At 41.8% G+C, this 12,107-nt stretch overlaps 2 protein-coding genes across 4 annotated transcripts in view; one reads left to right on the top strand and one right to left on the bottom strand.

Annotated features, from left to right (window-relative positions):
* Positions 1–12,107, top strand: part of LOC128693201 (uncharacterized) — a 102,252-nt gene that overhangs the window by 85,473 nt on the left and 4,672 nt on the right. The gene's annotated exons all lie outside the window — the stretch shown is intronic.
* The window catches only part of LOC128706060 (trichohyalin), a 262,272-nt gene continuing 256,105 nt past the window's right edge, over positions 5,941–12,107 (bottom strand). The window contains exon 15 of the mRNA XM_070089295.1: positions 5,941–10,518. Within this exon, the coding sequence (XP_069945396.1) occupies positions 7,693–10,518 (2,826 nt within the window). The 3' untranslated portion in view covers positions 5,941–7,692. The remainder of the gene's footprint in view (positions 10,519–12,107) is intronic.

Raw genomic sequence — 12,107 nt, 5'->3', positions numbered from 1 at the left:
GGCAGCTGGGCCTGACGACATTCATATTCATATGTTACAACATTTACATCGGTCAGCCCTTGTAGTCCTCTTACACCTCTTCAATCTTATTTGGGCACAAGGAGTTCTTCCCCAGCTGTGGAAATCTGCCATTGTTCTCCCTTTCCGCAAACCGGGTACTACAGGACATGATGCCTCCCACTGTCGTCCCATCGCTCTTACTAGTGCAGTTTGCAAAGTGATGGAACGTCTCGTAAATCGACGTTTAATGTGGTATTTAGAGACACACAACAGTCTCTCCGCTAGTCAATATGGCTTTCGTAAGGGCCGTTCTACCATAGACCCCTTACTATGCTTGGATACGTATGTTCGTAATGCCTTTGCGAATAATCACTCAGTTATTGCCATATTTTTTGACCTTGAAAAGGCATATGACACAACTTGGAGGTATAATATTTTGGCCCAGGCCCACTCCTTAGGCCTCCGAGGCAATCTACCATCCTTCCTTAAGAACTTTTTAACTGACAGACATTTCCGTGTTTGAGTCAATAATGTTCTTTCCCCGGATTTCGTCCAAGCTGAAGGTGTCCCTCAGGGATGTGTTCTAAGCACAACACTTTTTCTCCTTGCTATAAATGATTTGGCCTCTGTTCTTCCACCCAATATTTGGTCATCACTCTATGTTGATGACTTCGCTATTGCTTGTGCAGGCGCTGACTGTCATCTCATTGCAGTTTCTCTCCAGCATGCGGTCGACCGTGTTTCCACTTGGGCCACCATGCATGGGTTTAAATTTTCCAGTACCAAAACTCACCAAATTACTTTCACTAGACGCTCTGTCATCTCCGATCATCCTTTGTATCTCTATGGCTCCCGTATCCCCGAACGTGATACAGTCAGGTTTCTAGGCCTTCTCTTTGACCATAGGTTATCCTAGAAACCTCATATTACCTCTCTGAAGGCAACTTGTCACAGCCGGCTAAACCTTCTTAAAACCCTTGCTCATCTTTCCTGGGGAGCTGATCGTCGAACTCTGCTTCGCCTACATTCAGCCCTCGTTTTATCGAAACTCGATTATGGTGACCAGATTTATTCAGCGGCCTCTCCTGCTACTCTCTCTAGCCTTAACTCTATCCATCACCAAGGATTACGTTTGTGCCTTGGTGCTTTTCGCTCTTCCCCTGTTGAGAGCCTCTATGCAGAAGCGAATGTTCCATCCTTGTCTGATCGTCGTGATGCCCACGATCTCCACAATCCTTCCATTTATAGAATGGTCACCGATATTAGTAGACATTCTTTATTCGTTCGCCGCCCCTGTTTGCTCCGTCCCTTTTCTCTTCACCTACATTCGTTCTTGTCTTCCCTTCAGTTACCACCTTTATATGTTCATGTAGCATCTCACTTTTCCCTACCCCCCTGGGAAGTTCCAGCTGTTCGGGTCTGTTCTTTCTCACTCCCTTGCTCGAAAGCTCAACTGCCTACGATGGCTTCCCGCTCTCTTTTTCTTGATCACTTCCACTCCCATTCTCATGCCATCGCTGTGTACACAGATGGCTCTAAGTCTTCAGACGGCGCCGGATTCGCAGCAGTGTTTCCGGACAGCGTCGTGCGGGGGCATTTACTATCTTCGGCTAGCATTTTTACTGCTGAATTGTATGCCATTCTTGCAGCACTTATTTGTATCGCATCTATGCCTGTGTCATCATTTGTGGTAGTCTCAGACTCCCTTAGTGCTCTACAGGCTATACGAAAATTTGATACATCGCACCCCCTAGTTCTCCATATCCAACTTTGGCTATGCCGTATCTCTACCAAGCATAAAGATATTATTTTTTGTTGGGTCCCTGGTCATGTCGACGTACAGGGCAATGAACAGGCAGACACTGCTGCGCGGTCAGCAGTACATGACCTACCAATTTCCTATAGAGGTGTTCCATTTCTGGACTATTTTGCTGCAATAACTACCCACCTTCACACCCGTTGGCAACAATGTTGGTCAACTCTGCTCGGTAACAAACTTCATTCTATTAAACCGAGCATAGGTTACTGGCCGTCTTCTTGTCATCAGTGCCGAGGTTGGGAGACCACTCTCTCCCGCCTTCGCATTGGCCACACTCGTCTTACTCATGGGTATCTCATGGAGAGGCACCCTGTTCCTCTCTGTGAGCAGTGTCAAGTTCCAGTATCGATTAGCCACATTCTGTTAGACTGCCCTCTCTATCAACGAGCATGCAGAATTTACCTCCAACGTCGTCTTTGTTCTACTACTCTCTCTTTACCTTCCCTTCTTGCTGATGGACCCTCCTTTAATCCTCTCTCATTGACTTCTTGACAACGACTGATTTACTCCACAAACTCTGATGATAATCCTGACTCTCTCATTGACTTCTTGACAACGACTGATTTACTCCACAAACTCTGATGATGATACCTTTCGCACTCCCCTCAGCCCTTTCTAGTTCAGTCTCTTGCTGCCCTTTACCCTTTCACCATCCACTGCCCCGCTGTTATCCGTAACCTATTACTCATCCATCTCCCTTTTGCCACCTGATGCCCTCGCTTCCTTCCTACCCTGCAGCGCTGTATAGCCCTTGTGGCTTAGCGCTTCTTTTTGATTATAACAATAATAATAACTGGTGGGTCTAATGTGCTTTCACGAATGCGGTTATTATTTATACCATTGTTACATAATGCAGTAGTCTGCATAACAGTAAATCTATTTTTTGTGTGAATAAAAACTTAGTGGAAAGCAAGTGTAATATAAGAGGGGCCTGGATATGTGACAAATTTTTATTATTATTATTATCACACTGGCCGATTCCCACCAAGGCAGGGTGGCCCGAAAAAGAAAAACTTTCACCATCATTCACTCCATCACTGTCTTGCCAGAAGGGTGCTTTACACTACAGTTTTTAAACTGTAACATTAACACCCCTCCTTCAGAGTGCAGGCACTGTACTTCCCATCTCCAGGACTCAAGTCCGGCCTGCCGGTTTCCCTGAACCCCTTCATAAATGTTACTTTGCTCACACTCCAACAGCACGTCAAGTATTAAAAACCATTTGTCTCCATTCACTCCTATCAAACACGCTCACGCATGCCTGCTGGAAGTCCAAGCCCCTCGCACACAAAACCTCCTTTACCCCCTCCCTCCAACCTTTCCTAGGCCGACCCCTACCCCGCCTTCCTTCCACTACAGACTGATACACTCTTGAAGTTATTCTGTTTCGCTCCATTCTCTCCACATGTCCGAACCACCTCAACAACCCTTCCTCAGCCCTCTGGACAACAGTTTTGGTAATCCCGCACCTCCTCCTAACTTCCAAACTACGAATTCTCTGCATTATATTCACACCACACATTGCTCTCAGACATGACATCTCCACTGCCTCCAGCCTTCTCCTCGCTGCAACATTCATCACTCATGCTTCACACTCATATAAGAGCGTTGGTAAAACTATACTCTCATACATTCCCCTCTTTGCCTCCAAGGACAAAGTTCTTTCTCTCCACAGACTCCTAAGTACACCGCTCACCCTTTTCCCCTCATCAATTCTATGATTCACCTCATCTTTCATAGACCCATCCGCTGACACGTCCACTCCCATTATTATTATAATCATGGGGAAGCGCTAAACCCGGAGGATTATACAGCGCCTGGGGGGGGGGATGTGGAAGGCATTCAGGCTTAATTCGGGGAACTGGAGCACAGATCCAATTCCCTAAATCAAGAGCCCCTCACCAACATCAAGGAACCTTCCTTGAGGGGAGAACGTCCACTCCCAAATATCTGAATACATTCACCTCCTCCATACTCTCTCCTTCCAATCTGATATCCAATCTTTCATCACCTAATCTTTTTTTTTTTTTTTTTTTTTTTTTTTTTTTTTTTTTTTTTTTTTTATTTTTTTTTTTTTTTTTTTTTTTTATTGTTATCCTCATAACCTTACTCTTTCCTGTATTCACTTTCAATTTTCTTCTTTTGCACACCCTACCAAATTCATCCACCAATCTCTGCAACTTCTCTTCAGAAACTCCCAAGAGCACAGTGTCATCAGCAAAGAGCAACTGTGACAACTCCCACTTTATGTGTGATTCTTTATCTTTTAACTCCACGCCTCTTGCCAGGACCCTCGCATTTACTTCTCTTACAACCCCATCTATAAATATATTAAACAACCACGGTGACATCACACATCCTTGTCTAAGGCCTACTTTTACTGGGAAATAATTTCCCTCTTTCCTACATACTCTAACTTGAGCCTCACTATCCTCGTAAAAACTCTTCACTGCTTTCAGTAACCTACCTCCTACACCATACACCTGCAACATCTGCCACATTGCCCCCCTATCCACCCTGTCATATGCCTTTTCCAAATCCATAAATGCCACAAAGACCTCTTTAGCCTTATCTAAATACTGTTCACTTATATGTTTCACTGTAAACACCTGGTCCACACACCCCCTACCTTTCCTAAAGCCTCCTTGTTCATCTGCTATCCTATTCTCCGTCTTACTCTTAATTCTTTCAATAATAACTCTACCATACACTTTGCCAGGTATACTCAACAGACTTATCCCCCTATAATTTTTGCACTCTCTTTTGTCCCCTTTGCCTTTATACAAAGGAACTATGCATGCTCTCTGCCAATCCCTAGGTACCTTACCCTCTTCCATACATTTATTAAATAATTGCACCAACCACTCCAAAACTATATCCCCACCTGCTTTTAACATTTCTATCTTTATCCCATCAATCCCGGCTGCCTTACCCCCTTTCATTTTACCTACTGCCTCACGAACTTCCCCCACACTCACAACTGGCTCTTCCTCACTCCTACAAGATGTTGTTCCTCCTTGCCCTATACACGAAATCACAGCTTCCCTATCTTCATCAACATTTAACAATTCCTCAAAATATTCCCTCCATCTTCCCAATACCTCTAACTCTCCATTTAATAACTCCCCTCTCCTATTTTTAACTGACAAATCCATTTGTTCTCTAGGCTTTCTTAACTTGTTAATCTCACTCCAAAACTTTTTCTTATTTTCTACAAAATTTGTTGATAACATCTCACCCACTCTCTCATTTGCTCTCTTTTTACATTCCTTCACCACTCTCTTAACCTCTCTCTTTTTCTCCATATACTCTTCCCTCCTTGCATCACTTCTACTTTGTAAAAACTTCTCATATGCTAATGAACAGAGGAAATGTTATACTAGTGCTAGGAATGTCTGCATTTTTTCTTCTGGCTCCTATTTTGAAGATGTGACAAATGAACAGAGGAAATGTTATACTAGTGCTAGGAATGTCTGCATTTTTTCTTCTGGCTCCTATTTTGAAATTGGCCTTACTTGAATTATTTATGAAATTGGCCAACTTACCAATTTCTTATCACTTTATTGAGTAGTTGAAATTGGTAAATAGAAGGTTTCTTGTCCTCAATCGATACAACAAATGGAGTTCTAGCGAAATAGCTGAGTTTGGTCAAATGGAACAATAGAATTGACCAAAAATAGGGCTTAAAGTAAGCAAAATTGCTGATGCATAAACATCGCCAAGACCCCTAACTTCGTGAGAGTGTAATTCCGTAAGTTTTCCATCAAATTTCGTACTTTTGGTGTCATTGCCATTGAGAAAAGATTCTCTTATCTTTTCACAAGAAAAACTAATTTTTTTTTTTTTAAATTCTTTGACGCAGCAAGTTTGTGAGCAGGGATCTTGACAGTGAAAGGGTTAACAAAGAAATCACAAAGCTACCAGTAATAATGTATCTATAATTACTTACTTTATATTTTCCTAGCAGATATGATGACCTTTATTAAAATACTGTACTAGAGTAAAAAAATTTTTATATAAATCCACTCATTTGGAAATCTGCTCTTAGTCATTACAGTTTTACTACAAAATAGATTTCACTAAGTTATAAAGAAGAGATAAAAGGTTAATTAGGGTCATGATATATGTATAGAAACAGCATTTATTTCTTATTTGTCATATATATATATACATAATATATACAGTCTCACTAATTTGTACACATAGTTCAAAAATAGGCTATGTACATCCCATGCTGCAGCTACACATTTCCACCCGGTGGGACACATCTTGGTACTGACAAACAGTGGTTTCCAAGTCTGAGCTACACAGTTTGATAATGACAGGCAGCAGTACTTAAGGTTACTGATACCCAATGATCATGTCAAACTTGAAATAAAGACTGTGTTAAAAACAGATTCAATATGATTCATTGAGTTAAGGTTTGGAAGTAAGATTTTTTTTTGGCACCAACAAACTGTAGTAATAGCAGTCTGGTGTACTACAGGCTATGGTACTGACAGGCAGTGGTACTAACACTGATATTCTGACATTGTGGTCTAAACAGAACTTCTCATATAAAAGCTGCAATAAAACTTACAAACCATTTTCACTTTTTGTGGACCTTGGGAAGTTGTGGTCATAGGACAGACACGCTTGTAAACCTTACTGTATTGTTCATTAACTACCATAAATTGTCCATCTATAAAATTTAATTTAGTCACATTTGTATTTATATATGAAGAGCATTTACTATAAGACTGAAAAATAATTATATGGCAATCTGTAAAGTGTAACAAATTTCATCTTCAAATGTTGCATCTTTGTGAATTATTATTATTATTATAATCAATGCATCTTTGTGAAAGGAAAGCAATACTATTATAACCAATGGTTATATTAATTTTGGATTATGCATGGTGCAGGAAAGACTGAATTTCATTATGAAATTCTTAAAAATTTATACGTATTTCCATTAGCTTATGCAGAGTAGTGGAGGGGTATGTAGTCCCTGAACCCTCTGGTTCTCAAGCTCTAGGTAGCCACAACACAACATCAGGTTAACAGTTATAGCTGGCCACTAGGGGGAGACAACTTCGTCAGGCAGGTTTTTGTACTAGTTGACTTGCACCCCACACCTGCCACTCCAGTGGGTAGATAAATGAGATCCAACGCAAACCAGCTTTACCCTATTTTAGGTAATTCATTGCATAACACTCGGTATCTTACACTCCAGTCCCTCAAGACGCATCGACACATATTCACTCCCAGTTGTTTTCAGGTACATTTTAGGGATAAGATAATGCAGTGAGTATTATGAATTAAACTTCCTAGAAGTCAAATTTATAGAGGCATAAACTTGGCTGTTTACCACTTCATCCCACCAGGTACTCTGTTAAATTTAAGAGCTGCTATTAAAACATCAATTATTAAACTGAAGTCATTCAATATGTAAAAATCACATTTTTGTACAATAAGCCCCCTGTTTTGTGATAAAACCAGCTGCTTAAACTGCAAGTGGTACAATAAAATATGTATAAAAAAAATATTGGCAGCATACATTTCCCTCTACTTGCATAATATTAAAATCACAACAAAACAATTTTAACAGGGTTATAATTTATATTTAAAAAATGCCTTCAAACTGTAAATAAATAAAAATATTCTATAAATACTGATGAAAGTAAATATAAAAATAGTTCTCTATCTGACAAAAGAAAGAACTTAACCTATTGCACTCGGCCTCTGCACTAAAACTGCATGCCACTGTTGTCGGGAAAATTAAACAAAACCACAGGAATCAGTATGACAGCAACCCAAATGTATTAACAGATAACAAGATGGGTCTTATTGTAGCCATGGTGGGCCTGCAGTTTTGAGGTGGGTTAACAACTTCAGAGCCAAGGTCTGTTCATGCCTTGATAAGACCCTGGTCTGAGGCCAAGGGAGGGAGGGTAGCCTGAGTAGCCAGCTGCACTCATGAGCCCCTGTTGAAGCATCATGGACTGGTGAGCAGCCAACTGGGAGGGGTGAGCACCAGCTGATCTAAGTATCAGCTCCTCTTGAGCCTGCCGCTGTTGAAGGTACTGCTGATAAATCTGAGATGTTGGATCTACTAGACCACTCGCTAGTGACCCACGGCTACCTTGGTTCATAAGCGCCAAAGAATCTCTACTGGAGTATGACGCCAGACTGGCAGCATTAAGGTGACTGAGTGTCTGAGCTTGGGTAGAAGACATTGAATTAAGACTGGGGATCTGAAGGGATGGATGAGACTGTGAAATGGGGTCCCTAGGATCTCGTGATAAGGATGGGAAAGTACCTTGACTCAATCCAGGCAAGCTTTGGTGGGACTGTTGGTGAGCAGGAGTAGGAGTCCGTGGTGCTCCGGGTAGACCTAATGCTGCACTCAATCCTGGTGACTGTGGTAAAAATGGGGAAGAGGAGCCAGACAGTGGACGTGGCAAAGATCCTGGGGTAAGAGCACCTTCCCCTCGGCCAAACAGTGGAGAGGACTGACCTCCCATCATATTGGCATATGACCGTCCAATACCTAACTCTACACTATTGCTGGCTGCAGCTGCTGATCCCCCTGTAGCACTACCAGAACTAGAAGTAGATCGACCAGTTGATGCTGAAGTTCCAGATGAACTACCACCAGAAGAGCCTCCACTACTTGGCCCAGTTCCCACTTGAGTCTGTCCAGCACTAACTGATCCTCTCTGCAATAGTTCATGTGAAAATAAATTTGCCTGCCCTGTCCGACTGGCAAGAGAAGCAAAAGCTGCACGATCAAGTGCCAGACGTTCTTGAGTTAATCGATCCTGAGTAAGACGCTCAGCTGGTAAGGACCCCATTTTCTGCAATGATGCAATTACTGAGGTGGTAGCCAAATTAGTTCCTAAGCTAGTTGCCAAACTGGTTACAATGCTTGGTGGCAAGCTAGAAGCTAGGCTTGAGGCCAAGCTCGTAGCCAAACTGGAGCTCCACATACTTTTCTGTTGCAGATACACATGTGATTTATCAGTGGCATGAGCGGGTGGCAAGTCACGACTAGCAGGACGAGTACCCTCTGTTGACTTTTGATGTGCTATTGGAGGTTGTGGGCCACTTTGTATTTGGGATTGGGGAGTTTGTGGGCCTTTGGATAACTGTTGTGGTGAGGCAAGACCAGGCTGTGTTTGCATGTGTGGACTGGTGATCTGCTGATGGTAATTTGGCAGAACTGTTCTATCCTGCAGCTGCTGTTCAGCCTCTAACTGCCGAGCTAGGTCTGCAGGTGATGATGGCACACCTCCAGCAACAGACAGACTTGATTGATGCAATTCACTTAAATCAGTAACTGAACCTATTGCACTACGTTCTAGATCTAAAACTTGACTTTCTGTAGGAGTCTGTCCTCCAGTTACATCAAATATAGGAGATGGTAAAGTCTTTCCTACAACAGTGTCAGGAGTTGGGTATGTAGGAGGGGCTTGCTGAGGTTCAGTCGGTGTTTTAGCTGAATCTTTATCAGTAACAGTTCTGGCAGAATCAGGCTCTGTGATACGGGATACAATTTGTGATAAATTGGCTAGGTTGGCAGGTAATGCAGATGGATGGGGTGAAAATGGAACTGTCACATTGGGAGGGGCTGTGCTATTCGGACTTACAGTATCTTCTACAGACTTTGGCTCTGTCCATGGAGGAGTGGGTACACCAACAGTGGTATCTGCCCCAACAACAGCAACTGGTGTACTGGGTGAGAAATCTTGACTGCTACGATCTATAGCTGCTCTCTTTTTTAGGGGTTGCATCTCAGATTTGTTGAGCATAACTGGACTTGGTGCTGGTAGGGTAACCTGCCCAGGAGATGCTAAATCACTGGGTAATGGACCAGGTTGGGCAGCTGGTGATAAAGTTGGCTGTTTCTTGGGACCATCTTGGGCATTAAAATACCCTTGAGGCTTCTTCTGAGGGGGTGGCACTGAGCCAGTATTTTTATACTGATCAGTAAGGGGCTTAGTGGTATCATATGAATAGTAACCATATTGTGGTTTTGACTTATCAGCAGAATCAACTGTTAAGGAAGCTGGGGATGGTTTGCTTGTGGGTGTTGCTGGAGCAGAAGCCGAGTAGTAATTGGGAGTTTTAGCTTTGTCTAGAGCGGAATCTGAAGCACTGTAGAAACTTGCATAGCCAGCCGGAGATTTCTGCTTTTTGTTAGCCTCAGCTTTGCTGGAATAAAAGGAACTCATGTATGGCACAGTGGGACTGTAAACTGGTGACTCAGCTGTCTTCTGTTCCACAACCTTTTTATCTGGTTTGTCAGCATTAGTTTTATCTGTCATGTCTTGATAAAAACCTACTTTTATTGCCCCATTGGCTTGATATTTTGATTTTTCTGGATCATAGGATGGGAATGGCTTTGATAAGGAAGTTTCATATCTGGGAGAATAAGCAGGTACACTTGGTGACTTTTCTGGAACTGGTGAAAACTGTTTAGAGCCAAATCCAGGAGTATGGGGCGACCTTGTCATAGGAGAGCGCTCGCCCTCAGACGAGAATGCAGCCGGAGATCGATCAGAGTCAAAGCTGTGATTGAGAGGCGAGCGGTCAGATACGCCAGATGATGATACTGAAGCTTTACGCTGTCGTTCAACTTCTAGTTTTTTAGCTTCTTCCCGAGCACGATCTAACTCTTCCTCCTCAAATTTGTATGGGTCATCTTCCTCATCAGGCTGCAGAAAATTAAAGCATACATTACATTTAATTATTATAATAATGTAATGCAAACATACGTACATGCATGAATATATACCTACACACACACACACACACATTCATTCATTCACACGCACACACACTCATTCACACACTCATAAAGACAATGCACACACAGACACACACACATACCCTCGTGAACACACACACATACACGAATTGGCCCCTGCAACCACAATTAGGTGAGTACACATGTAAAAAGAAATACAAAAAAAAAAAAAAAAAAAAACGTATATACAGCATACACATATCGTAGGGAACTTAAAAAAGGGAAACACATTTACTATCACTCATACTTTCTAGAAATTCATAGACATAACTGAGGTTTCCCTCTGAACTACATCCCCACAGTACATTGGAACATTTAATGACATGACTGCCAATCTGCAGAAACAATCATTGCAAATATTCAAGCAAAAACCATTTTCATAAAAAAATAATTCTAGCTACTTTTCACCAAAGGCAGCGATAAATTTGTTTATGTTCATCTTATCTACTTGTGGAGAGTTCTCCCCCCAAAAAGTACCTCGGCCCCAAAGCCCCCTAAATAAATATAGCAATGCAGGTTACATTGCAATGAACCCATTTAAGTTGAAAATATCCTAAGTTGAATACGATTATGATGTGATAAATATGTAAATAAATCACTGAATAAGTAAATAAACAAATAATTACTGTAAATACCAGTACTGAAAAGTAAATAAATGAATACAATTGTATCCTATAATAAATGTATAGCACAGTAGAACCCCCATATCTGCAGGTCCGGTATCCATGGTTTACCGTGGCCTCAAAGTGCAAGAGTAGTGATGGTGGCAGTTCTTCAAAGCCCAATAGAAGCATAATTTATCAATTAAACTTTAAAATAGGTATGTATGTAAATGGAAAATGACATATATAGGGTTCGCTATTATCTGTGTTTTCGGTATGTCCTTGGAACTTATCCCAATGGATACAGGGGTTCTGTGTACTGTACAAAAAACTTTAGTTTTATCACACCATCATAAAGTTGAAATATCATAAGTTGAACCATTGTAAAGCGAGGAGCATCTGTGATGATAACACTGCATCAAAAGATGCCTCCTAGTTCCCCTTTCAACCAGATAGCCACCCCAAAGCTCCCCAGTATAGAAATTCTGACACTGCCCCTGCCATGACCCCCAGCCAGATGACATCCTTTTTTTCTCCTCTTCCTATCCTGACTCAGCTTACTGTACTCACCACAACACACCCTCACTCTCTTTGCAATACCCTCACCACTCCTCACCCATACCACATCAAATGCCCAGACACTTAATATATTCTAATCAGTAAGAGGGTGAACAGCAAGTAAATGTAAAGTTTATAGTGTCAGATACAGGACAATGAGAAGGTGGGAGAGTGGGTGGGTGGGCAGGAGGTACTGTGAGAAAGGGAGTAAGGTAAGAGAATAGGAGAGAGGAGATGGAAGTGATGGGAAAAAAAGAGTAAGGAAAAAGAGGGACTCATCTCAGGGCTATGCATAATTTTAATTTTGTAAAAAAAAAAAAAAAAAAAAAAGCAAGGT

The sequence above is a fragment of the Cherax quadricarinatus genome, chromosome 28, assembly GCF_038502225.1.
Source record: "Cherax quadricarinatus isolate ZL_2023a chromosome 28, ASM3850222v1, whole genome shotgun sequence".
In the NCBI taxonomy this organism is placed as follows: domain Eukaryota; kingdom Metazoa; phylum Arthropoda; class Malacostraca; order Decapoda; family Parastacidae; genus Cherax; species Cherax quadricarinatus.
Note: the sequence above shows the minus strand (reverse complement) of the source record. Positions and strands in the feature narration are given on the sequence as shown.